Below are 27589 nucleotides of genomic sequence, written 5' to 3'. Positions count from 1 at the left end.
AACTACATAAAAAAATACTGCCTCATCACATCCCCAAGTGGATTTTATAACAAATTTAAAAGAATAACAACCAACAGCAGGATACCAGTGTATACCCTAAGCCACACTTTGTGTGGGGGTGGGCGGAACTATGCTGATGGCCATCACTGTGACATATGGACCATTTCTAGTTAATCAATGCAACTTTTAGAAAAGTCTTTGCTCTTACCATGCCATATATCATAAAGCTTGACTTCACTGAAATTATTGAGAAAGCAAACATAATCAGCAAGAATTAAGAAGCAGGCTACACAATCTGACTGCAGTCCTGGGGTAGAAATGTACTTTGAATTTTGGGGGGGGCCGCACTGGATGGCATGCAGGATTTTAGTTCCCCGACCGGGGATCAAACCCAGGCCCCCTGCAGTGGAAGCGCGGAGTCTTAACCACTGGACTGCCAGCAAAGTCCCAGAAGTGTACTTTGGATATCAGTCCCTAAGCAGAACAAGTTGGAGCAATAAAGGTTCCTGTGGAATCAACTTTGTAGAAGTTGCAATTGCCAATGGACTTTCAACTGAGGAAGAATAACGCACTGTTGGGAGAGGCATAAAAAAATCCTTAGAAAGTCACTTAGAAAACATTTCTATGAAAGATTGATCACAGGGGAAAGAAGACCATAGACCCACTTTATTTATCAATAATTGATTATATAATTAAGATCTCACTCCAGCTTATAGTTAACATTTTAAACAAAGCTCCTAAATTCATAAGTCTAATGTGTAGCTATCAATGCTAAATTTTCATCTGCATCTAAAAATTAAAATTGCAAAGCAACTCCATTTTAATTTTATAATGTAACAAGATGTATGAGCAAGAACTTAACTACCATATTCAACTGGCAGTTTATGAATATGAGAAACTACAGGAATTACAAGCAAGTTTTCAAGATCCTAGGAGCCATGGGCCAAACAACTTTATTCTTAAATGTCTGAAAGAAAAGATACAGCTTCCAAAATATGAGAGATCTACTCTCCCACTGAGTGGGACGGCAAGAGCACTGACGCTGTCACGAGACAGGCCCAGTTCAGACCACTGGGCCGTCCTCACCAGCCAGCCCTCTGACCTTAGGTCAGTGCTTTAACCTCGCCCGCCCTCACCGTGCTCATCTGTAGAGTGAAAACCATCTCCTAGGGTTGCTGTGTTAGGAACATGTAAAGGTATCTGCAGTGTCTGACACAGACTTCAATAAATAGTCGTAAGTTCTGCTACCTTTCTAAAAAAACTCAAAAGATCTCAAAACTGTAAGGTAATAGTTAAATCCTCTATTAAAACATAACTCCCTGGCTTGTGGAGGATCACTGTGGGTGAACCACAGCTGAAAATCAGAATCTATTCTTCCCATTCTTTGCATAGTTGACTTTATTTCATAGGCATTAGCAACTGTTTATAGAAATACAACAGGTTTTGCTACATGTTTTTTAAAAAATAGGGGATTCCTTCAGACTCACTGCTGAACTAGAACATTTTGCTTTAAAATATAATAAAGATTTTCCTAGAGCTGTCTTGTGTTTAATAAAGCTATATTTACGCTTTGAACATGGATTAATATCAAACTGGCCTATTTAGAATGGGTGTGCTTTCCTGTTCAATCATGTCTCTATCAACACTATTACAATCATCAAATGCATTTGTTGTGACAGACAAACAAGAACGTGCTTTTATAGAAAAGTACCCTTGGGACTGAGTTTGGTGAGAATTACATTTCCAAGAAACATTCCTGATTTATGAAAGATGCTCAGGGCCCAATTTATGAGGGGAAAAAAATAGTTTTAAGTCAATTCCAAACTGTGTTACTTAATCCTCTGAGGCAAAGACAGATTGTCCCAGGTGTCCATGTGTAAATGCCAAGTCATGTGAATTAACCAAGAAAGTGTGCCAGACCAAAGGCCCAGAGATGGTAAATGTGGTCTGTGTTAATCAGCTTCTCACAAGTCAACATTGCTGCAGGGTATGTAGGAAATAGACTAAGAAGGTGGCTATTTTACAAGACCTTAACCTTCCTGTTGCCTATCGGACTAGACAGAGGCTGAAACATCTGTAGGAATTTCTAGGGTGGACATCAAATACCAGGATTGTGATCAGAACAAGTAAAGCAGTCAGCAGAAAGCAGTAAAGATAGCGAAGGTAAATGTGGAAGTCATTACTGGTGTGCTCTGCTTGAAGAAAAGCCAAACTCACAAAAAGGGTCCTTTTAAATGAGTGCATATAGCACATAATCTAGCTTTCAGAATTCTGACAGTCGTACAACTTTCCAAGAATGCAAAAAAGAAACATGGCTGTACACATTTTACTAAAATATAGTTAGTTAATTCACATGTGGGCAGAGTATGTAGGAAAATGTGAAGACGCTCTGAAGATTAATTATTAAAGGGACATTGAAAAATGCAGAATTATTAAGTTCCAATAAACACAATAAAAGATGCCATGTGTTACATTTATGGGGGGGAGGGCGATTTGGAGGTACTAACATTTATAAAGTGGCAGGCACTGTACTAACATTTCTATATATTATTTCATTTGATCTACAGAACCACCTATGAGGTGTACTATGATCTTGTCTTACAGAAGAGGAAACAATGTAAAGGGGTTAAGTGACTTACCCAAGTACACACAACTAAAAAGGGGAATTCAATCCCAAGCTGTCTGACTCCAAAATCATGGCTCTTCCCTATCCGCAGAGATAAACCCTCAGGGAGAGGTCAGGAGAGCAGCAGGGAGACTAGTCTATTGTTACATGACACAAAGTGTTTTTCTGGATTTTCTGGACTGTAGCGCTCTGCATGGGTAATTTATGACTATGTGACTCTTCAATCCCTCAAGAAAAAAACAGAAACCACAGATGTTTGACTTATCAAGAGTGATAACAAAACCCTGAAATGACTTAGAATCAATGAGAAACAGTCAACAAGTCAAGCTGAGATGTACTTCCCTCTGTGCACTGGCTGGAGATAAAATGAATTCAAACTGTTCAAAAGGGACAGTTGAACAGTATTCAACTGGTATTTTCCAGCAAGTCCCTTCCCTCTCAATACCTCCAGCCCCTCCTCATCAATATCAGTAACTGGATTCTCATCTTTGTGAAAGTAAATATAAGAATCAGGGATTCATTATACCCTATGTATACATCATTATAGCTATTACGTTGTTGCCTATTCCTGATTCAAATGAAAAACCAATGGAGAAACAAGAACCAATGGTTTCTTTTCCTTATACATTTACTTGATCTATATTTATTAGCAGTTATTAAGTAGACGGCACTGGGGATAAATTTCTTTCCTCTTGGAGCACATCACTTGAGTATGTAGGGTTTATTATTCAAAAAGTGGGAAATGTTACCCAGTGGTTACACTTCAGTTATAGGGTTATGTGGACTTGGGGGTAACATACGTTAAACATGATTGAGAATACTGATTAGGTACTTACTAGTGGTATGTCTCAGTCCCTGGACAAATTATATACCTTCCCTAGGCGTCAGTTTCTTCGTATAGAAAAATAGGAATATTAATATTGTCTATCCCTGACTGGGGAATAGCAAGGATGAAACAATATAAAATGTGTAAAAAGCTTGGAAAAACAGTGCATTGCACACAGTAATTGTAATTGCCTTCTTTTGCCACAAAAAGCATTTCAAGAACAAATATTTACTGAGCACTGAAGGACAAGAGTACTGGGTCCAACAAGGGTCAGAAATAAATAAGACAGTCTCTTCCCTGGGGAGCTTGGGATCAAGAAGGAATAACAAGTCAGGTATCCAGAAAACTGAACAAAAGCAGATCCTTGGTGCCGGAAGAGGGACAGTGTTCTGCTGGTCGACAGGAAGGTAGGAACACATATTTAGCAGAGTTTTTTTTGTTTTTTTTTTTTTTAATCTTCAAGAAAGAAGTGGCATTTGAGTTGTCTTAAATGGTAGACTTTTAACAGCCAGAGTTGGGGAGGGGGGTGGCGCGCCCCACCCAGTGGCCACAGTGAAGCAGGGCTTGTGCAGGGAAATGGGAGCGGGGGCAGTCTAGGCGTGTCTCTGAGAGCAGGAGACAAGGCTAGAAAGGGACGGGGGCCTCTGAAGGTACCAGTAGCTGGACCAAGCAGTCTGCATAGCACTTAATTCAGGAGGCAGAGGCTTCCCTGAAGAGTTTTTAGAAAGGCATAACATGACTGAAGCTGTGCTTTAGGAAGATTCATCTGACTAAGGTGTGTAGGATTACTTGGAAAAGAAGAGACATTTTGCTGGCAGAATTTACAGGACTTAAGAACTGATTAAGTGTGTGTATGTGTATCTGGGGTTTTGGGGGGGGTGCAGTGGGGAAGAAAATGCTGAGAACTTCTACCTGGATAATTATAAAAACATTGGTGCTGGGGCTTCCCTGGTGGCACAGTGGTTAAGAATCCGCCTCCCAATGCAGGGGACACAGATTCGAGCCCTGGTCCGGGAAGACCCCAATGCCGCAGAGCAACTAAGCCCGTGCGCAACAACTACTGAGCCTGCGCTCTAGAGCCTACGAGCCACAACTACTGAGCCCACACACCTAGGGCCCGTGCTCCGCAACAAGAGAGGCCACTGCAATGAGAAGCCTGCGCACCACAACGAAGAGCAGCCCCCGCTTGCCACAACTAGAGAAAGCCCTCACGCAGCAACAAAGACCCAACGCAGCCATAAATAAATAAATAAATAAATAAATAAATAAATAAATAAATAAATATAAACAAACAAACATTGGTGCTATTTAAGAGTCATCAAATAATCTTTTAATACCAAATTCCCTTAACAAATCTAAAATATAACTTGATTTATAAAAATGCAACATCTACAATGTTTTCATGAACACCAAATAACATCACATAAAGTGAAGAGCATTTGCTAAGCACTAATTGCTTCAGGATTAAATTACCTCATTACATCTTCACAATAAACTTCTCTTATTAGCCCCATTTTATAGACCAAGAAACTGAGACACAGAACGGTTAAGTAGCTTGCCTCAGGTCACATGTCTGGGATTTGAACCCAGGCAGTCTGACTCCAGAGGCCTCGTCTTTGGTCACCATGTTAACCCTGCCACCAGTGTGGCCTCCTCACAGATATACAAAGTTATTATAATCAACCTGACTTACCAAAGGAAACTAAATACCTTCCAAAATTCATCCTAGCCAACACTATGTGTGGGCATTTCCTTCATTACACAAACTGAGCACCCACTGTGTGCCCAGCACTATGCTAGGCCCCAGGAAATAAGGTCCTGCACTCAGTGAGTTCATTATTTAGTGTGAGAGCCTACTGATAATTAGAAACTCGAAGTACAAGGAACAATGACAGAAACAGGATGTGCTAGAGGCACTGAGAAGGGCACGCCAACCATCTTGGAGGGTTAGAGAAGGCGGCAGGATGTGCTAGAGGCACTGAGAAGGGCACGCCAACCATCTTGGAGGGTTAGAGAAGGCGGCAGGAGAGAAGGGGACGAAAGAACCGCACTTCGAGGAGCTCCCGGTCACTAAATTACTGAGTGTGCGGTGGGAGATAAAGCCAGACAGTCTCCTATGGCAAACTAAGGATCTTGGCCTCTATTACAAGCAGTAGGGAAGCAGTGGCAGAAATTAAGCAGGGAAACAACATATCAGATGTGTACTTTACAACAGCCGACTCACAGCAGTGCGGACAGATTTGAAGAAGGCTCCATCCAAGATGGAGACACCAGTTAGGAGAAAGCTATTGCAGTAGGCCAGGTGGGAGCTAGGTCCAGACTTCTGATTCTCCCTTCTCTGCTATCTGACTGAAAAATGTGACCCTAAATACTTTGGTCTCTCCTCAACACCACACTCCCCCCACCCCCCGCCTTTGTGTACTCCATGCCTACCAGAAATGAGAGACGGTACTAAAGGTAAGCAGGACAGGTTAAAGCACAACTCTGACCAGGGATTAGGAATTTCTGAGGAGTGGGAGTGACCACACTTTATGATGATTCTTAGATAAGGGATGCTTAGGTAAAGATATAGTCATGGACAGAGATGCAGAGATGGAAAAGGGGGTCCAATATTTTAAAAATATACCAATGGTTTTGCAATTAAGGTAGTGTTGGTGCAAATGGTGACTATCCCAGACCAGCATTCACAAAAGTGTGGGAATGGCTTGCCTGAATTTCGGGGACCTCCGTGAGCAAGCAACTTTTTCTTTGCTGTTCAAATCTGGCTCTCAGGCTTCCTTGGTGGTGCCGTGGTTAAGAATCCACCTGCCAATGGAGGGGAAACGGGTTCAAGCCGCGGTCCAGGAAGATCCCACATGCCACACAACAACTAAGCCTGTGCACCACAACTAAAGAGCCTGCACTCTAGAGCCCGTGAGCTACAACTACTGAGCCTGAGAGCCACAACTACTGAAGCCCACGCACCGGGAGCCCGTGCTCCGCAACCAGAGAAGCCACCGCAATGAGAAGCCCATGCACCGCAACGAAGAGTAGCCCCCGCTCGCTACAACTAGAGAAAGCCTGCACGCAGCAACAAAGACCCAGCACAGCCAAAATTAAATAAAATAAATAAAAATTTTTAATTAATTAATTTAATTTAAATGTCTTCTTAAAAATCTGGCTCTCATAAGGTGCCCAAGACTATGAGGTTTAGGAAACAGCACCCAGCTGACTTTCTATTACAGTAGTATTCTACAGTCATTCTTTCTTCTTTTGTTTAAAATTTTTTATTTATTTATTCATTCATTCATTCATTCATTCATTCACTTATTTATTGCTGTGCGCGGGCTTTCTCTAGTTGCAGCGAGCGGGGGCTACTCTTCGTTGCAGTGAGCAGGCTTCTCATTGCGGTGGCTTCTCTTGTTGTGGAGCACAGGCTCTAAGCGTGTGGGCTTCAGTAGCTGTGGCTCGCGGGCTCTAGAGCACGGGCTCTAGAGCGCAGGCTCAGCAGTTGTGGCTCACGGGCTTAGTTGCTCCGTGGCATGTGGGATCTTCCTGGACCAGGACTCAAACCCATGTCCCCTGCACTGGCAGGCGGATTCTTAATCACTGTGCCACCAGGGAAGCCTACAGTCTTTCTTAAAGGCATAAGTGCTCTACAAAGCCCCATAAATAAACCTCTCCAAATCACTGGACTTGCATACATTGAGAAACCAAAAATTTAGTTTTCATACACTGAGTGAAGAAAACAAAAGTCTTCCAAAAGATAAGCTATGCGCTGAAATAAAATGAACTTCAAGTTGCAGTTGGAACAAGGGGAAATAAGTGATTTTTTCAATGGTCACAGCCAATCTCTTCTGGGAAAACACAAGATTAGTAGCATTTATACCAATGTCAAGACAACATAAGATTAGAGCAGTAATATACTGTATTTTTGCTTCTAATCAGAGGGGGATATTATAAGCTCACATACAGGCTTATGCTGAAATGGTTAAAAAAATAATTCCTACAACTCATGGACTTCAATGTAGTCATCTGAAATGATGCCAAGAAACTAGCAGCTTTCTTAGGACTACCTTCCTAGTAAAAAGTGAATTATGTTGCTCAAATCATTTGCTTCAGTTAATCATTTAAAATCTATGAAAAAGGAATTCTGAGTAGTTTATATGTACAGGTTCTGACAAACAATCAGAAACATTTGTTTCTAACATTTGTCAAAATAAAGTAGGTCTACAAATCCATTAACAATTATGTAAGAGTGTTATAATAATTACAAATTATCCTAAGCATTCTAATGCAGGTTTAGGTTGGATAAAGAAAACGGAAGTAAAAGCAATGGATTTCAATTCCTCCCATATACACTGTTAACTATTAATCAAATTCTACCTGAAGATATACACAACTGAAGCAACTTGGTCGTGGGTCTCCATTAGTTTAAACAAGCACTTGGGCCACACTGCGATCTGCCCCCCCATCTGCCCTCTCTCCCAGACACATCTCACTTGTACCATTTTTGTAAACGGCTCCCCATCCTCCATTAATATTGACCATATTTTCATATCCCATATTCTTCCAAAATGTTATTCTAAACCCCCCCCTTTTTTAAATATGGAATGCTTCACGAATTTGTGTCATCCTTGCTCAGGGGCCATGCTAACCTTCTCTGTAACTTTCCAATTTTTTTTAGCATATGTGCTGCAGAAGTGAGCACACCTCTTTATTCTTTATTTCTTGTTCCTATCATGCTTTCTAAAAAGCATTTCAGGGACTTCCCTGGTGGTCCAGTGGTTAAGAATCCGCCTTCCAATGCAGGGGACGCGGGTTCAATCCCTGCTCAGGAAACTAAGATCCCACATGCCGCAGGGCAACTAAGCTCACACGCCACAACTAGAGAGCCTACGTGCCACAACTAGAGAGCCCACGTGCCGCAACTACAGAGCCCACATGCTCTGGAGCCTGTGCCACAAAACTAGAGAGAAGCCCTCACGCCACAATGAAAGATCCCAAGTGCCCCAACTAAGACCCAATGCAGCCATAAATAAATAAATAAATAAATAAATAAATAAATAAATAAATAAATAAATAAAAAGCTTTTCAAATTCACTTTCTCCACTTCTTTTTAAAATGACAAGTTAAGTTGTTAATAATCATTATCTAGATTCCAATGGACTTTCACTTTAAGTAATACAGTTCTTTTTTTTTTTACAAGTATGTATTTAGTCAAAAAAAAAAAAAAAGACCTAAAAATTATAAGCTATGCTTTCTTTAAAGTCATTCTAGGGACTTCCCTGGCGGTCCAGTGGTTAGGACTCTGCGATTTCACTGCTGAGGGTGCAGGTTCAATCTCTGGTCAGGGAACTAGGATCCCAGAAGCCATGTGATGTGGCCAAATTTTTTTTTTTAAAGTCATTCTAATTATCCTGTTTGTTCCTTTTTCTTTTTTTCTCCACTTCATTTCCCATTATGTTTGTTGCTGAAAGAGTCTGTGTGTACAGATGTACTATATGTATGAATATTCGACCCTGTGTTGGGTGAGTGTAGTCTGGCAGGGCTGTGGCAGGGGAGTCGTAAAGAATGAGAAGTCTAGAGAAGTTACATTTGTCATGGGCAGGATTTCTCAACCTTGACTGCTGATATTTGGGGCTGGTACTCCTTTGTCGTGGGTGCTGTCGTTTTAGCGGCATCCCTGTCCACGATCCACCAGATGTCAGTACCCCCACTCCCCCATCCCCCAGTATGGCAACCATACATGGCACCAAACATTGCCAAATGTCCCTGGGGATGAGGGGGTACTTCACCCACCCCCAGTCTAGGGGTTTACAGTTTATAAAATACTTTCACAACCATTAGGTTATTATCTAATCCTGGACTTCATCAAAACCACATAGGGGGCTTCCCCGGTGGCACAGTGGTTGAAAGTCTGCCTGCCAATGCAGGGGACACGGGTTCGTGCCCCGGTCCGGGAAGATCCCACATGCCGCAGAGTGGCTGGGCCCGTGAGCCGTGGCCGCTGAGCCTGCACGTCCGGAGCCTGTGCTCTGCAACGGAAGAGGCCACAACAGTGAGAGGCCCGCATACAGAAGAAGAAAAAAAAAAACCATGTAGGGATTAGCATCCCAAATTTACAGAAGAGGAAACTGAGGCTCAAAGAAGCCAAAGACTGTCCCAAGCTCACTCGGCTCAAGGCCCACTCTTTCTTTTTTGGCTGCACCGTGCCAAATGGTACACGACCAGGGATTGAACCCGGGCCACAGGAGTGAAAGCGCGAGTCCCAACCACTAGACCACCAGGGAATTCCCACAGCCGACTCTTCTTTCAATGTCCCACACACTGCTTTTCCAGCTGAAGGAGATTAACACTGCAGGCCCTCAGTTTCCTCACCCTTACAGTGAGAGGCTGGACACAATTCCCTTCCTTCTTCCTCTTCTTTCTTTCAAAGCAGAAAGCCTTTCTTCCAGAGAAATCTTCTGTGAAAGCCCAGTACATTCAAAAGATAAAACTAAGCTGCTATTTGAGGAGTCCAAGTAGCATCCAGGCCCTACCCTCCTGAACCCTGTACTTGTCCCCAGACGGGCCCCACAAACTCTAGGGCTCTATAGACCACATTTTGAAAACATGATAAATAAACTCCCCTGTCTGTTGTAACATATAAGTTATATTATTCTAGATAGCCATTCCTCAGTTAGAAATGGTCTCTAGCTGAAATAGGAAGCAAACACATGCAATAGAAATGTTATCTTAAACCGAGATCGAAACTACGTTACTGACTGGTCAGTGGTAGGAGAGAGAGAGAGAGAGAGAGAGAGAGAGAGAGAGAGAGAGAGAGAGAGAGAGTGTGTGTGTGTGTGTGTGTGTGTGTGTGAGAGTGTGTGTGTGTGTGTGTGTGTGTGTGTGTGTCCCAAGCGTGTGGGACCCCAGTGACCGGGTAAATCCAGGAGGAGTTGTAAAGCAGCAGTCTCGTGGACAAATCTGTCCAATATCCAGAACAGAAAGAAACAGGTTCCAAACAAATCACTCTATATGAACAGACCCTGGGAAACACATCTCAAATTCTCCAGACATCATTTTTCCAATCTGTTAAATGAAAGGGTTGAAATCACTGTTATCAGCCTTTTTTCCCCCAAAAGCATTCAAATTATTTTTCCAAATAAAATCTTATGCAGAAAATATATAAATACAACAGATCAAAGTAGAGTTGCTCTGTTTGGGCAGGGGGAGGGGACTGGGCTGAAAGCCTGACTAGAAATCCACTTGCTCGGCCTTCCCTTTCTGCTCTGTACCTAGCCCCACTCCGCCAGTGGCAACCACTAGGGTACTTTGGAAGACATTTAAAAACCACTAGACCAAATGAATCCCTAAGGTTCCTTCCAGCTCTAATAATCTATCATTCTGTAAGTCTATGTATTCATGGAAGTTATTCAACTGGGGCCAAACAAGGAAAGCAACAATGGGACATCATGTCCACACCAAGAGCAAATCCCATTAACCTGTCAATCAATGAGAAACTTCATTTATAGGTACCAGTGTAATTTCAAAGTTAGTGAAAAGCTTATTTAAACTAACCTATTAAATAACAAAACTAGACTTAACATATTTATTTAAAGATTATTCATAGTCCTCAACTGTAGGAAACAAATGAACTCAGTAAATAATCTTTCGAACAGAAATTGTTCTCACATTTATTTCCTCACATCATAAAAAGAGCAAAGTTAATGATCCTCCCCACCAATCATCATGATCATTCCAAGAAGTAATTTGGATAAAGTTTATTGTTTATCATTCCATTTATATAAGTAGGATCGTTTATCACACATGATGTTCTAAAATTTGCTTTTCTCACTTTATGATTATCAAGGACACCTTTCAAGGACATATATATAAGACTTTTTGTGAACATGTTTTCATTTCTCCTGAGTAAATAAATACCCAGGAGTAGAATGAATAGATGGTATGTTTAACTTTATAAGAAAGTACCAGTTTTACAAAATGATTGTGCCATTATATTTTCCCAACAACAGTGTACAAGAATTCCAGTTGCTCCACATCCTAGAAAACCTTTAATGTTGTCAGTCTTTTAAGCTATTTTAATGGGTGTATAGGGGGATCTCATTATGATTTTAATTTGCATTTCCCCAACGCCCATTGATGTTAACATCTTTTCATGTTCTTATTTGCCATTAGTATAACTTCTTTTGCAAAGAATCTTTTCAAACACTTTACCAATTTTCTTAGATGGACTGTCTTCTTATGATGAAATTTAAAAATTCTTTATTCTGGAAACAAATCCTTTATCAGATATATGTATTGCAAATACTCTCTCCCATTCTGTGGCTCGTCTTTTTTTGTTCTCTTAATGGTGTCTTTCAAAGAGCAAGTTTTAAATTTTGATCAAATCCAGCATATCAATTTTTCTCTTTGTGATTTTGTTTTCTGTGACCTAAGAAATCTTTTTTTTTAGGAATCTTTTTGAACTCAAGGTCACAAAGATTTATCCTATGCTTTCTTTTAGAAATATTTAGTTTTAGCTTTTACATGTCTGTGATTCTTCAAGTTAATTTTTATGTATGATAATGAGGTTCATTTTTTTTCTATGGATACCCAGTTATTCTAGCACAATTTCTTGAAAAGATTTTCCTTTCCCCATTAAATTGCTTTGGCATCTTTGTCAAAAATGAATTGACAATATATTTATGGGTTTATTTCTAGACACTAGCCAATCTCACCGATTTATACGTGTACCCTTCTCCAACACCACACTGTCTTGTTTACTGAAGCTTTACAGTAAGTCTTGAAATCAGGTAATGTTAGTCTTCCATCTTTGTTTTTCTTTTAAAAAATGGCTTTGGGGACTTCCCTGGCAGTTCAGTGGTTAAGACTCTGCGCTTCCACTGCAGGGGGCAAGGGTTTGATCCCTGGTTGGGGAACTAAGATCCTGCATGCCTCAGGGCACAGCCAAAAAAAAAAAAAAAATCACTTTGTTCTGGATTGTTTACATTTTCATGTGGATTTTTAAATGAACTTCTCAGTTTCTACAAGTATCTTTGAGCATTGTTTTTCTTGCTGAAAAGGAGATAATATAAACTTCCTAACTGAATTGCTCGGAGAGTAGAAAAGGGATAATATATTAGTGTGCCAAATACGGTGGCACATAACAGGTATTCAATTAATGTTAACTTCCTCTCTCTTTCCCTCTCTTGGCCTTTAAATAAACAGGATCCAATCTAGCAATGCCCTAACATTTCACTAGTGGGTCAATGGCCGTGGTAAAAATATTACCACACCAAACGACTTTTATAAGTAAATATTTGTATTTTCCCTTGGATTCAACACTGAAATGCACTTGCCAGAAAAAGTAATTCAGCATATTTACTAATAAACTGTTTCAGGCCACATTTTAGGAAAGCATAAAACCACAGCCAAAACAGAAATTTAACTATGTTTTCAAGTTCCACATAGTACCTAATTACATTATTCTACAATTCTAACAGAAAATTCTCCTCTAGGAAGATCACAATGTTCCATTAGGCATATTGCTGCCGCAAATGGAAAAAGGATTTCTGCTCCCAAACACTGTTTATAAATACATATAACAAACAAAATACGGCTACTAATTCAACAATTAACATGTACTAATTTGAAACCCAAACCTATAAACAACCAAAAATCTTTGAAGTATTTTAGTTTAGCCTAATTGATATCACTCCATGAAATGGAGAGGTATCAGTTTGCAAACACAGGCTACCAAAAGGCACTTTTTGGTGAGCCACCAATACTTTGCGGTAACCCACATTTATGAGATGAACTGATACTTAAAGAAAAACAGTAATTTGCTTTCTTTTTCCATGACTATTCAATGGCCTCTTTCAGTATAGTTTATTTTTTTGAATTTTTGTATTTTACTTTATTTTTTATACAGCAGGTTCTTACTAGTTATCTATTTTATACATATTAGTGTATACATGTCAATCCCAATCTCCCAATTCATACCACCACCACCACCATACCTCCACCACTTTCCCCACATGGTGTCCATACGTTTGTTCTCTACATCTGTGTCTCTATTTCTGTCCTGCAAATCGGTTCATCTGTACCATTTTTCTAGGTTCCACATATATACGTTAATATACGATATCTGTTTTTCTCTTTCTGACTTACTTCACTCTGTATGACAGTCTCTAGATCCATCCACACCTCTACAAATGACCCAATTTCATTCCTCTTTAGGGTTGAGTAATATTCCATTGTATATATGTACCACATCTTTATCCATTCATCTGTCGATGGGCATTTAGGTTGCTTCCATGACCTGGCTATTGTAAATAGTGCTGCAATGAACATTGGGGTACATGTGTCTTTTTGTTTGCTTTGTTTTTTTATTTTTGGCTGCATTGGGTGTTCGTTGCTGCACGTGGGCTTTCTCTAGTTGCAGTGAGCAGGGGCTACTCTTGGTTGCGGTGCGCAGGCTTCTCATTGCAGTGGTTTCTCTTGTTGCGGAGCACGGGCTCTAGGTGCACGGGCTTCAGTAGTTGTGGCACGTGGGCTCAGTAGTTGTGGTGCACGGGCTTAGTTGTTCCGTGGCATGTGGGATCTTCCCAGACCAGGGATCGAACCTATGTCCCCTGCATTGGCAGGCGGATTCTTAACCACTGCGCCACCATGGAAGTCCCGCATGTGTCCTTTTGAATTATGGTTTTCTCTGGGTATATGTCCAGTAGTGGGATTGCTGGGTCATATGGTAATTCTATTTTTAGTTTTTTAAGGAACCTCCATACTGTTCTCCATAGTGTCTGTATCAATTTACATTCCCACCAACAGTACAAGAGGATTCCCTTTTCTCCACACCCTCTCCATCATTTGCTGTTTGTAGATTTTCTGATAATGACCATTCTAACTGCTGTGAGGTGATACCTCACTGTAGTTTTTATTTGCATTTCTCTAATAATTAGTGATGTTGAGCAGTTGAGCAGCTTTTCATGTGCTTCTTGGCCATCTGTATGTCTTCGTTGAGAAATGTTTATTTAGGTCTTCTGCCCATTTTTTGATTGGGTTGTTTGTTTTTTAATATTGAGCTGCTTGAGCTGTTTATATATTTTGGAGATTAATCCTTTGTCTGTTAATTTGTTTGCAAATATTTTCTCCCATTCTGAGGGTTGCCTTTTCGCCTTGCTTGTAGTTTCCTTTGCTTTGCAAAAGCTTTTAAGTTTCATTAGGTCCCATTTGTGTTTATTTTTATTTCCATTACTATAGGAGGTGGATCAAAAAAGATCTTGCTGTGATTTATGTCAAAGAGTGTTCCTCCTATGTTTTTCTCTAAGGGTTTTATAGTGTCCTGTTTTACATTTAGGTCTCTAATCCATTTTGAGTTTATTTTTGTGTATGGTGTTAGAGTGTTCTAATTTCATTCTTTAACATGTAGCTGTCCAGTTTTCCCAGGACCACTTATTGAAGAGACTGTCTTTTCTCCATTGTATATCCTTGCCTCCTTTGTTATAGATTAGTTGACCAGTATAGTATTTTTTTAACATTAAAATGGTCTTAAACAATCAATTTAACTATACGCAATTGATCAGCAGATGAATACACAAAACCTGCTGGTTAATTCTAAGGTAGGTCAGCTGCTAAATCATTTACTGTCCTACTTTCTTATCAAGGAAGGAACAAGGCCAAACCCTTTCTTTTCATGAAGATGAATGTATGGCAAAGCATTAACTTTCATCTCTATTGATAGAGCTGCATATAACCAGTGACAAATCTCAAGACATATCAGAAATTAATAAACTGCAAAATGTTACTTGGGCTCCCCTCCTGCCTCTCCTACTTGTCAACCGCAATTCCACTCTCCATTTATGTAGGTTTGACATCACCCTGACAACTCCTGCTCATGAGCCTGCATTTCAAGTTCTGTAAACATAACTGCTGTACTGTCACCATTACATCCATCTCCATTCCACTCCTTCTGCCCCCATCTTAGTTCTGGGTTCCTCTAACCTGATCATTTCACTTATGACATGACTTTGCAATAATATACTAATACACCCCTTGCCCTCATTCTGGCCCTTTCCAATTCATTCTCATAATACTTCAGGGACCTTTCTGAAATCAGACATTCAACCACGTCACTCTTCAGCTTAACATTTAATGGTTTTTCTCAATGCTACACAAAGAGCCATACAATCCAGTAATCCCACTCCTAGGAACATACCCAAGAGAAATGAAAACATATGTCCGTATAAAAACTGGTATACTTGGTCACAGCAGCATTATTCATAATAGCGAAAAAGTGTAAACAACCTAAATGTCCATCAACTGATAAATGGATAAACCAAATGTGGTATATCCATACCATAGAATATTATTTGCTACCAGATGTCAATACTATCCAAAGTGATCCACAGATTCGATGCAATCCCTATCAAAATCCTATGATATTTTCTGCAGAAATAGAAAATCCATCCTAAAATTCATATGGAATCTCAAGGGACCCTGAATAGCCAAAATAATCTTGAAAAAGAACAAACCAAGAGACACATTTCCTGATTTCAAAACTTACTACAAAGCTACAGTTATCAAAACAATGTAGTACTGGGAATTCCCTGGTGGTCCAGTGGTTAGAACTCAGAGCTTGCACTGCCGTGGGTCCGGGTTCAACCCCTGGTCAGGGAACTAAGATCTCTCAAACTGCACAGCACGGTCAAAAAAAAAAAAAACAGTGTAGTACTGGCATAAAGACAGACAGATAGACCAATGGAATAGACAGCCCAGAAAAAAACCCTTGCATATATGGTCAAATGGTTTTTGACAAGGGTGCCAAGACCATTCAGTGGGGAAAGGCCTGTCTTTTCAACAAATGGTTCTGGGAAAACTGGATATCCACATGCAAAAAAATGAAATCAGACTCTCCTTATCTGGCACCATATACAAAAATTAACTGAGTAAGGCTTCCCTGGTGGCGCAGTGGTTGAGAGTCTGCCTGCTGATGCAGGGGACACAGGTTCGTGCCCCGGGCCGGGAGGGTCCCGCATGCTGCGGAGCGGCTGGGCCCATGAGCCATGGCCGCTGAGCCTGCGCGTCCGGAGCCTGTGCTCTGCAACAGGAGAGGCCACAACAGTGAGAGGCCTGCGTACCGAAAAAAAAAAAATTAACTGAATACAGCTCAAAAACCTGTAAGACTATAAGACTCTAAGAGGAAACACAGGGCAAAAACATCACCACATTGGATTTGGCAATGATTTCTTGGATACGAAATCATACAAATACATATATTGGTCTCTGCCTCCAGTTCCTGGCAGAGAGCTCCTAAATCCCTTGGAACTTCCTAGGTGATAGGCGTGACTTTTACTCTAATGAGGCGACTCTTGATGGGCTCCTGCATAGCTTCAGGATGAGGGCTGATCACCAGAAAGACCAAGTCACGCTTGGAATTTTTAGCCTCATCCGCCATCCTCCAAGAAGGGGAGAGGGGCTGGAGATTGAGTTAATGATTCATCATGCCTTCATGATGAAGCTTTCGAAAAATCCCTAAAGTATGGGGTTCTGAGAGCTTCCAGGATGGTGAACACTTCTACATGCCAAGAGGGCTACATGCCAGAGGGAGGTGCACCCCACCTCCACAGAAACAGAAGCTCCTGCGCTTGGGACCCTTCAGGACCTCACCAAATGTATCTCTTCATCTGGCTGTTCATTCATATTCTTTAGTATCCTTTGTAATAAACTGGTAATCTACTAAATAAACTGTTTTCCTGAGCTCTGTGAGCCATTCTAACAAATTACTGAACCCTAAGAGGGAATCATGGGAACCTGATTCATAGCCAGTCAGTCAGAAGCGTAGGTAACAATCTGGATTTCTGATTGGCATCTGAAGTGAGAGTCTTAGGGGACTAAGCCCTTAACTCATAGGGTCTGTGCTATCCTGTTACTGTCAGAATTGAATTGTGTAATGGAGCACCCAGCTGGTGTCAGAGAATATCTTACTGTGGAAAACCCACACATCTGCCATCAGAAGTACTGTCAGTATGAGAGTAGATGAGAAACGAGATTTTTGCTGCTCAGACACCAAAAGCACAGTCAACAAAAGAAAAAATTGACAAACTGGACTTCGGAAAAATTTTTTAATTTTGTGCACCAAAAGATAATACCAGTAGGGGCTTCTGTGGTGGCGCAGTGGTTGAGAGTCCGTCTGCCGATGCAGGGGACACGGGTTCGTGCCCCGGTCCAGGAGGATCCCACGTGCCGCAGACCGGCTGGGTCCATGAGCCACGGCTGATGAGCCTGTGCGTCTGGAGCCTGTGCTCCGCAACGGGAGAGGCCACAACAGTGACAGGCCCACATACCGCAAAAAAAAAAAAAAAAGATAATACCAGCAGAGCAAAAAGGTATCCCACATACATGGGAGAAAATATTTGCAAATCACAGATCTGATAAAGGATTAATATCAAGAATATATAGAGATGGGACTTCCCTTGTGGCACAGTGGTTATGAGTCCGCGTGCCAGTGCAGGGGACACGGGTTCAAGCCCTGGTCCGGGAAGATCCCACATGCCGCAGAGCAACTAAGCCCATGTGCCACAACTACTGAGCCTGCGCTCTAGAGGCTGCGAGCCACAACTACTGAGCCCGCGAGCCACAACTACTGAAGCCCTCAGGCCTAGGGCCCGTGCTCCACAACAAGAGAAGCCACTGCAATGAGAAGCCCGCACACCGCAACAAAGAGTAGCCTCCACCAGCCGCAACTAGAGAAAGCCCGCGCTCAGCAAGGAAGACCCAACACAGCCTAAATAAATAAATAGAGTAAACCTTGAAGACATTATACAAAGTGAAATAAGCCAATCTCAAAAAGACAAATACTGTATGATTCTACTTACATGAGGTACTTAAGAGTAGTCAAAATCACAGAGACAGAAAGTAGAGTGGTGGTTGTCAGGGGCTGGGAGGTATGGGCAGGAGTAGAGAGTTATTGTTAACTGGGTACAGAGTTTCAGTTTTACAAGATGAAGAGTTATGGAGATAGACGATGGTAATGAGTGTACAGCACTGTGAACATATTTAATACCACTTAGTGGTACACCTAAAGACGGTTAAGATGGTCAATTTAAAAATGTTTTAATTTAAATTAAAATTTTAAAAATTTTATTGAAATATAGTTGATTTACAACGTTCTGTTAGTTTTGGGTATACAGCAAAGTGATTCAGTTTTATATATATATGTATGTGTGTGTGTGTGTATATATATAACTTTTTCAGGTTCTTTTCCATTATAGGTTATTACAAGATATTGAATATAGTTCCCAGTGCTAAACAGAAGGTCCTTGTTGTTCATCTATTTTATATATAGTAGTGTGTATATGCTAATCTCAAACTCCTAATTTATCCCCCCCATAAAATGGTAAATTTTGTTATTTGTATTTTATCACAATTAAAAATATATATATTGAGGGAAAATACCCCTCAAGACTATGAGGGTTAAATGAGATAATGTAACATGCTTAGCACAGTGTCTGGCACATATTAAGTGCTCAATAAATGGTAGCCATTATCATCACTCCCTGAAGGAGCCAAAGTCTCTGGGATGATGCCTGGACAGTTTCTGAGACCTGAAGTGCAGACCTCCACCCGGTCCACCTACTAAGCACCTAAGATGGAATTCTCTAAGATGGAATTCTGAAGTCTCCACCTCCTTTTCACATTCCTCAAAAAGGTAAGCCCCTCAAGGGCAGGCCCAGTGCCTATTCATCTGTGCACCCCTCCCCCGAGATTTCCACAATGCCTGGTATTAAATTGCTTAGAGAAGTATACATTAATTATTACTACTATGTATATAAAACTGGAATACCAATTGTCGGACTTCCATACCACCTACAATAGCCGTGATAGGAGCAAATGTGTTATTTTAACTTATGATTGCTATCCTTCATTCACATGCCTGCAGCTAGTATTTACCAAGTACAGGTAATGTACTAACCACTGTACAGAGATTATCTCATTTTATCATCACTTGTAAACAACTACCATTTTATAGTTGAGGAAACTGAGGCACAGAGAAGTAATTATTGGCACATTTACTTCTAATGCAAAAAATCAGGCAAAAGAAAAGGAAAGGCATGTGAATGCTACCACAGTTCATTAAATGGAATACATTCTAGGGGCTGCTTATAAATATCCATGGCTTGCATTTTTCCTTATGCTTAATACACCTGGCTTGCAAGGACAGCCTTTTTCAGGAAAGTATCATGGCATTGGTCAATCCCTCTCCCAACCGTGACATCTCTTTCCCCTCTTTTAGATTTTCTGGCCAATACATGGATTATTAAGACTAGATATTCCTGGGACTTCCCTGGTGGCGCAGTGGTTAAGAATCCACCTGCCAACGCAGGGGACACGGGTTCGAGCCCTGGCCCAGGAAGACCCCACATGCCGCGGAACAACTAAGCCCGTGTGCCATAACTACTGAGCCTGCGCTCTAGAGCCCGCAAGCCACAAATACTGAGACCACCTGCTGCAACTACTGAAGCCCGTGTACCTGGAGCCCATGCTCTGTAACAAGAGAAGCCACCGCAATGAGAATACCGTGCACCACGACGAAGAGTAGCCCCCACTCGCCTCAACTAAAGCCCACACACATCAACTAAGACCCAACACAGACAAAAATAAATAAATTAATTTAAAATTTCAAAAAAGACTAGATATTCCTTACTCTGGTCTCAAAGTGGGAGTGAAATGTGGGGGAGAAGGGACATAGCCAATTTCACAGTTTTTTCACATTAAGGATTCCCAAGGCCTCCAAATGAATCCACAAAGTACTGGAACGAGATTCTCCTCAAAGCTTCCTCCAGCAAATCTGGGGCCATAGCCTCTGCCACACAGACATCAACTTGGTCATGAGGTCACAGCCTGCCAGCACAGGCCTTCTCCGTTCGAGAGTGAGTTGTAACAGCACTCTAAGGGCAATGACAATGCTTCTATGACCTACACTCGTAGGGCTTAGATAGTCTCAAATTGCAGGGAAGGACCTCCATAAGTCTCATAAACTCTGATTTTCTCATCTCTTAGGATCTTATTTCCCCTGGGAAACAGAAAATAGATAAAACCTCCCATCCAGTCCGAGTGACAAGCAAAGGTGAGCGCATCAGCTCTGTCCCAGAACTATTAAGACTCCTGTGTTAGCGCAATACTATGCCTCCTATTCTCATTAGCAAGAATGTGTGTCTTATTCATGTGGGTACACACAAGACTAACTACTCAGTATGTACAAGGAAAAATATCAATAAATGGCACAGCCCTTGAGCAGAGTGGGAAAGAAAACCAGAGCATTCAATAAATCTGATAAAACAAAAATAAATTCATAAAGTTAGCAAAAACCATTAATGACGCATTCACATAAAATAATGGAACATGCTATTCATAAAACATAATATTCTTCACTCCTTTTTAATTTCCTGCAATAAGGCTTTGGCAGTACCACTTAAACCAACATCATGCTCTACTTGTTTAAGTAAAAAAGTGCTCTCTGGTTTATGTTTCTTGGTTGACTACTCCCAAATATTTCTAATACTACTTTATTATTAAGATTACTGACAATAATTTACATGCCCAGATGAAATTAAAAGTTGGTAAAAGTTCCAAGAGTACAAGGACACATGATCAAAGTGTGAACTGGCAGAAATTCACATGAAATGTACCCTACTTGGACTTTTAAAATTTAAATGCTAATTCATTCAGTTAACAAAGACACTGAGTAGCAGATACAGGCTGAGAACAGTCTACAAAATTCTCAGCAACACATATCATTCATTTAACAAGAGTTACTGTATGTCTCCTCTATCCCAGGGGCTGGGGGTCAACAGTGAACAAAACAGTCTCTGGTTCTCACGAAGTTTACATTCTAGGGAGGGACAATCAAGTAAAGAAACAAACTGCAAATTCCAGATGGTGATACAGGAGCTATTAAGAAAGATTAGTGGGGCTTCCCTGGTGGCACGGTGGTTCAAAATCTGCCTGCCATCTACCCTGAGAAAACCATAATTCAAAGAGTCATGGGGGCTTCCCTGGTGGCGCAGTGGTTGAGAGTCCACCTGCCGATGCAGGGAACACGGGTTCGTGCCCCGGTCCGGGAAGATCCCACATGCCGCGGAGTGGCTGGGCCCGTGAACCATGGCCCCGGAGCCTGCGCGTCCGGAGCCTGTGCTCTGCAACGGGAGAGGCCACAACAGTGAGAGGCCCGCATACCGCAAAAAAAAAAAAAAAAAAAAAAAAAAGAGTCATGTACCACAATGTTCATTGCAGCTCTATTTACAATAGCCAGGACATGGAAGCAACCTAAGTGTCCATTGACAGGTGAATGATAAAGAAGATGTGGCACATATATACAATGGAATATTACTCAGCCATAAAAAGAAACAAAATTGAGTTATTTGTAGTGAGGTGAATGGACCTAGAGACTGTCACACAGAGTGAAGTAAGTCAGAAAGAGAAAAACAAATACCGTATGCTAACACATATATATGGAATCTAAAAAAAAAAAAAAAAAGGTTCTGAAGAACCTAGGGGCAGGATAGGAATAAAGACGCAGATGTAGAGAATGGACTTGAGGACACAGGGAGGGGGAAGGGTAAGCTGGGACGAAGTGAGAGAGTGGCATGGACATACATACACTACCAAATGTAAAACAGATAGCTAGTGGGAAGCAGCCACATAGCACAGGGAGATCAGCTTGGTGCTCTGTGACCACCTAGAGGGGTGGGATAGGGAGGGTGGGAGGGAGACGCAAGAGGGAGGAGATATGGGGATATATGTATATGTATATGTATAGCTGATTCACTTTGTGATACAGCAGGAACTAACACACCATTGTAAAGCAATTATACTCCAATAAAGGTGTTAAAAAACAAAAACAAAAAAACGCCTACCAGTGCAGGGAAAACAGGTTCAAGCCCTGGTCCGGGAAGATTCCACATGCCGAGGAACAACTAAGCCCATACGCCACAACTACTGAGCCTGAGCTCTAGAGGCCGCGAGCCACAACTACTGAACCCGCATGCCACAACTACTGAAGCCCGCACGCCTAGAGCCTGTGCTCCGCAACAAGAGAAGCCACCGCAAAGAGAAGCCACCGCAACAAGAAGCCCAGGCACAGCAACGAAGAGTAGCCCCCGCTCGCTGCAACTAGAGAAAGATGGCGCACAGCAAAGAAGACCCAACACAGCCAAAAATAAAATAAAATAAATTAATCTTTTAAAAAAGCTTTTAAAAAATTTAGTGACGTGATGGAGAATAAGTAGGACACCTAGGAACTTCTTAAATGCTAACAATGTTATTATTTTTTAAAGACAGTCTCAAACCTTATGGATGAACTAGGGAGAAAGGAAAAATCTGAGGGGAAGAAAGGAAAAGAAAGGAACAAGAAGTGAAAGAAGAGAGAAACAGGTTTAACAAACAATGGCCTATTGTGCCTATTACAGAGAGGCGTGTGTTTTGTTTTGTTTCTTTGAGTCAATGAGCTCAATGCACCAGGTCAAACCATACTAGAAATCTTCTATCCCACATACTCCTATTATACACAAATAAATAGATATTTTAAAACCAGAATATGGGGGAAATAAAACTGCTTTCCCTATGATAGGAAAGGAGGGGTGGTATTTATAAATAAATGTAGCTCTTCCTATAGGACAAAATCATACGAGAACATTACTCAAGCCTCAGAGTAAATCCTTGAAGAACAATTTTGAAAACAACTTGTGCCTAAAGTACATGCTTATGAGGGCTCTTTAACTCAGCTGTACAACATCTAGGCTAAACACGAACGATTAAAATAGTCATTTTTCAGCAAATCGGTGGGAAAAGAATGAAAACACTTAGTTATAAGGTGCCAAACAGAGAAGTGCTCACCAAGGGAGCTGTCCATTCACCTTGACCTCCCTTCAGTCTCTCTGAAGCCAGAGAATATGAAATTATCTAATAGGTTGAAGAACAACAACAACAACAAAATTATCAACATGCAGCTGAAAGCTTGCCTTGGCCCTTCTTCCCTGCCTACATCTTCTACAAAACCTCTATCTTATTATGGCAGGCTGCCGTTCCTGAGTCTCCATCTCCATTTTGAAGTACTAGAAAAGCAAGCAGCCAAAGAAGCTTGCTTCTAAAGAGTTCTATAACCTCTATAACTTCTGAAGAGTTCTATAACTTCTAAACAGTTCTATAACCTCACTGCCTATAGGAATAGGAACTAACACACTCACTACAGAAGACTGTTCATTCCAGGGACTTCCCTGGTGATCCAGTGGTTTAGAATCTGCCTTCCAATGCAAGGGATGCAGGTTCAATCCCTGGTCGGGTAACTAAATCCCACATGCCACGGGGCAACTAAGCCTGCAGACTCTAGAGCCCATGCGCCACAACTAGATAGAAGCCCGCGTGCTACAATGAAAGATCCTGCATGCCGCAACTAAGACCTAAGGCAGCCAAAAAAAAAAAAGTGTTCATTCCATAGTCTCAAATGCCTCTTAGACGAAAGTCCCCCAAAATTACACTCCTATGCTTCATTTCTCATATGCCCTTTCTCTACGTCCATTACTTCAGGGACAACCCCCTCAAAATCTGAACTCAGGGCTTCCCTGGTGGCGCAGTCATTGAGAGTCCGCCTGCCTATGCAGGGGACGCGGGTTCGTGCCCCGGTCCAGGAGGATCCCACATGCCGTGGAGCGGCTGGGCCCGTGAGCCATGGCCGCTGAGCCTGCGCGTCCGGAGCCTGTGCTCCGCAGCGGGAGAGGCCACAACAGTGAGAGAGGCCCGCGTGCCGCAAAAAAAAAAAAAATTCTGAACTCAGCTTCTCCCTCAAAATTAAAAACTTCTTCTCAACCTCATTATCATTCTCAAACAAATTCAACCATGTAAGCAGAAAAACAATCAAAATTATGAGCTTTTTTCTCACTACAGTCTCTCTCCTGCCATCTCACATGATCAGTTACTATGTGACTTAGTATAATGAGGTGTACATGCACCCCTCCTGCTTTACTTCCAAATTCTGATCAATGACATCACCACTTAACCAAGTTCTAACCTTGGAGTCATCTTTATAAGAAATGAAACGAGGCAAAGTTAACCCAGTTGGAGAGAAGATAAAGAAAATAGCACTTACTGAGTTCCTACTACGTACTTGGCACTGTGCTGGCCCAGGAGGTGGGTATTACTATCTCCTTTTTATAAATGAGGGAAAAAGTTTGAAGTTTTTCAAGTAGACCCATTCCCTTCTGGTCTAACAGTTCAGACTTTGATCACTTCACATTCACAGTACTGTCAGCCTCCTCTACTCCTGATTTGTTCTATATAAAACACTGCCAGGGGCTTCCCTGGTGGCGCAGTGGTTGAGAGTCTGCCTGCCGATGCAGGGGACACGGGTTCGTGCCCCGATCCGGGAAGATCCCACGTGCCGCGGAGCGGCTGGTCCCGTGAGCCATGGCCGCTGAGCATGCGCGTCCAGAGCCTGTGCTCCGCAGCGGGAGAGGCCACAACAGTGAGAGGCCCGCGTACCGCAAAAAAAACAAAAAAACAACAAAAAAAACACCGCCAGGACAATCATACCCAAATTCCATTTACATCACATAAGTTCCCTGTTGAGGGCACTGAAATGCCTTCTCTTTCACTATCTGCCCACTGACTGGCCCATAGCTCAGTACATATCTGTTACTTAAAACCATCTCATGATTCCCTACTAGCCTCAACGTCCTGAGCCCTGGGAGCAGAAAGTAATAGATTTTTAAGACAGAGGTGCTGAATATGCAGAATGCATGTGAAAAAGACAAAGCCAACTCAAAAGCCTTCAAGATAAAGTAGAATCTCTCCAAGGTAATTCACAATTCTGACTCCACCCAAACCAGCCTTGTTTAGGGAGTAGGGGGGTGCTGAAATTAGAATGCCTGGGTTCTAACCCCAGCTCCTCCACTTCTAGCCACTTAACCTCTCCGTGCTTCAATTCCTCCACCATAAAAGTTCAACCAGCCTCTGCTCAAGTTCTTCCACTCTCCCTGTCTATCCAAGTCCAAGTCATTATCCAAAGCTCTACGAAAGGCCCATTTCCCCCAACCCACCACTCCATTTACTTGATTTATAATAATAGCTCTACAGCAAAAAGTCTGAATAACTTATTTTGGTTTTTATCGGTAATCATATATCACCATGCTTCATTTAATTATTCCACCTGTGTATGCCCCACCAATGTCCCACTCATGAATGACACACACTACTTGCTGCCTCAGGTAATCAGCAGTGGCACAGTATCAATATCAACAATTATTACTACCACCATTTACTGAATATATAGTAAGTGCCAGGCATTGTGCAAGTATCTTGTGTACTTTTCTGTCCTTCAGTCTTCATAATCCTTTTAGGTAAATCTATCTCTTTATCACCATTTCATAGTTAAGGAAGCCTCTATATAAACTCACTCATTTAATCCTCAAAACAACTCTGTGAGATAGCAATATTATTGCCAATTTACAAATGAGTAAGCAGGCACAGAGAGGTTAGATAACTTGCCCGAAATCACACAGCCGGTAAGTGGTGAATTCGAGGATGAAGGGGTAGCTGTGATAAATTACTTCATTTACTGATTCATTCTCAACATTTTTTATTAAGCACTCTTCTGGGAGCTGAGGATACAGCAGTGAATGAACCAGAAAACATCCCTGCTCTCAAGGACCTTATAATTTTATTTCTTTTCCAATATTTTCATTCAAGGGCACAATCCTAAATCCTCTTAAATACTTTGTTAAGATTTCCATACAAAAATATCAAAATTAGATAATAAAAATTAGTACCAAAGAAAAGTATGGTACTTGAAGCCAGAAAACCTGGGTTAAATTCCTAACTTTGCCATTGATTAGGCCCTGGGCAAATCCCTTCACTTGACTCTCAATTTCATGACTTGTATTAAATAATGTATTAAGTTGCACACCAAGCACAGAGTCTGGCACTTAGTGAGTTTCCCTCTTTCCCTCTCCCCTCCAAGCAGTGACTTCATAATTTTTGTGTCGTCCCTGAGCACATGTTAAAAGGCTGCACCGAGTTACACTAAGGGCTGAAAAGTTACCAATCACTATCTTACTTTCCAAGGCAATTCTTATTCCAGATCACCATCACTATGTCTCAGATTTCAGACCCCAGACTACTCTGATGCCTATAAACCAGGTTACAAGTCGGGAATGACAACAACTCACGTTAAAGCCTGACAGTATCTATAAAATGCTCCCGATGACCTTCTTAGAGGGCACTTTTGATTCAGCAGAGGAGGAATGTGGCCTCCAGGCCAAGCTGCACGCCCCGTGCGAGAGATGTGACACGAGGGAGGAGAATTTCCAGCCTCCAGCCCAAGGTTGCGCCCTGCATACTGCTTCAACTTGCAGAGCTCCCCAACTCTCCTGCCACCTGCCAACCCGACCCCCACCTCCTCGGGGCTGCATCTCCACCCGTCCCACCTCGGGCAGCCGCCCAGGCTCCTGGAGCCCGCGTCCCCAGCCGCCGTAATGACCTCCCGCCCGGGCCCGGGCAGCTCTCCCTGGCCTGAGGGGCTGGAACAGGCCGAACGGCCAGACCTCTCACGGGACTTCTCCTCCGCCCTCCGGGTCAGCGGAGCCTTGAGCCAACTTATCGGCTCCGGGTGGGGCCTGCCGGAGACGAGGAACCCCTTACCTATCTTCACGACGGCATCTGCCAAGCACCGGTCCCACTTCCTGCCGAGCTCTGAATCCGACATGTTCCCCACCCGCAGTTCCAGCTTTCCGGACCGTCGGGCCCCGCGCTCAAACCCCAGGCAAGTCTCGCGAGAGCCGCCTCCGTTCCCAGGCCCGGAAGGCCGACGACGGCCCGCCAGATATCGCGAGATGATCTGACAGCTTCCGTACTTTCCGGTTTTTTTCAGTTGGTCGTCAAGGTGACGGGTTGCCAGGAGGCCAGAGGTGACCCTGACCTTGGAGCCGCGCCTACCTAAGGGTTGCGAGGCGGACAGGTTTCCTGGGCAGCATCCAGAGCCCTGTCTGGAAGGTCCTTCCACAACACCAACTCCCGACGTTGGCCTTGGAAATTCCCAGGGCAAGTGAGGGCACAGCGCTGGATTTATTCATTCATTTACTCATCTTGGCTTTTTCTTCTCCCTCATTCACTCATTTATT

At 42.2% G+C, this 27589-nt stretch overlaps 1 protein-coding gene and 1 non-coding gene across 2 annotated transcripts in view; both read right to left on the bottom strand.

Moving 5' to 3' along the window:
* MICOS10 (mitochondrial contact site and cristae organizing system subunit 10) overlaps nt 1–27235 on the bottom strand; it is a 35021-nt gene extending 7786 nt beyond the window's left edge. The window contains exon 1 of the mRNA XM_060080337.1: nt 27111–27235. Coding sequence (XP_059936320.1) covers nt 27111–27174 — 64 coding nt within the window. The 5' untranslated portion in view covers nt 27175–27235. The remainder of the gene's footprint in view (nt 1–27110) is intronic.
* Nucleotides 8034–8142, bottom strand: LOC132484722 (U6 spliceosomal RNA). Its single transcript, XR_009531280.1, has one exon. It is a non-coding gene; the product is annotated as a U6 spliceosomal RNA (small nuclear RNA).
* Nucleotides 27236–27589: the final 354 nt, after the last annotated feature.

Source organism: Mesoplodon densirostris, chromosome 2, assembly GCF_025265405.1.
Source record: "Mesoplodon densirostris isolate mMesDen1 chromosome 2, mMesDen1 primary haplotype, whole genome shotgun sequence".
NCBI classification, from domain to species: Eukaryota; Metazoa; Chordata; class Mammalia; order Artiodactyla; family Ziphiidae; genus Mesoplodon; species Mesoplodon densirostris.
This window is presented reverse-complemented; position numbering and strand designations above follow the sequence as displayed.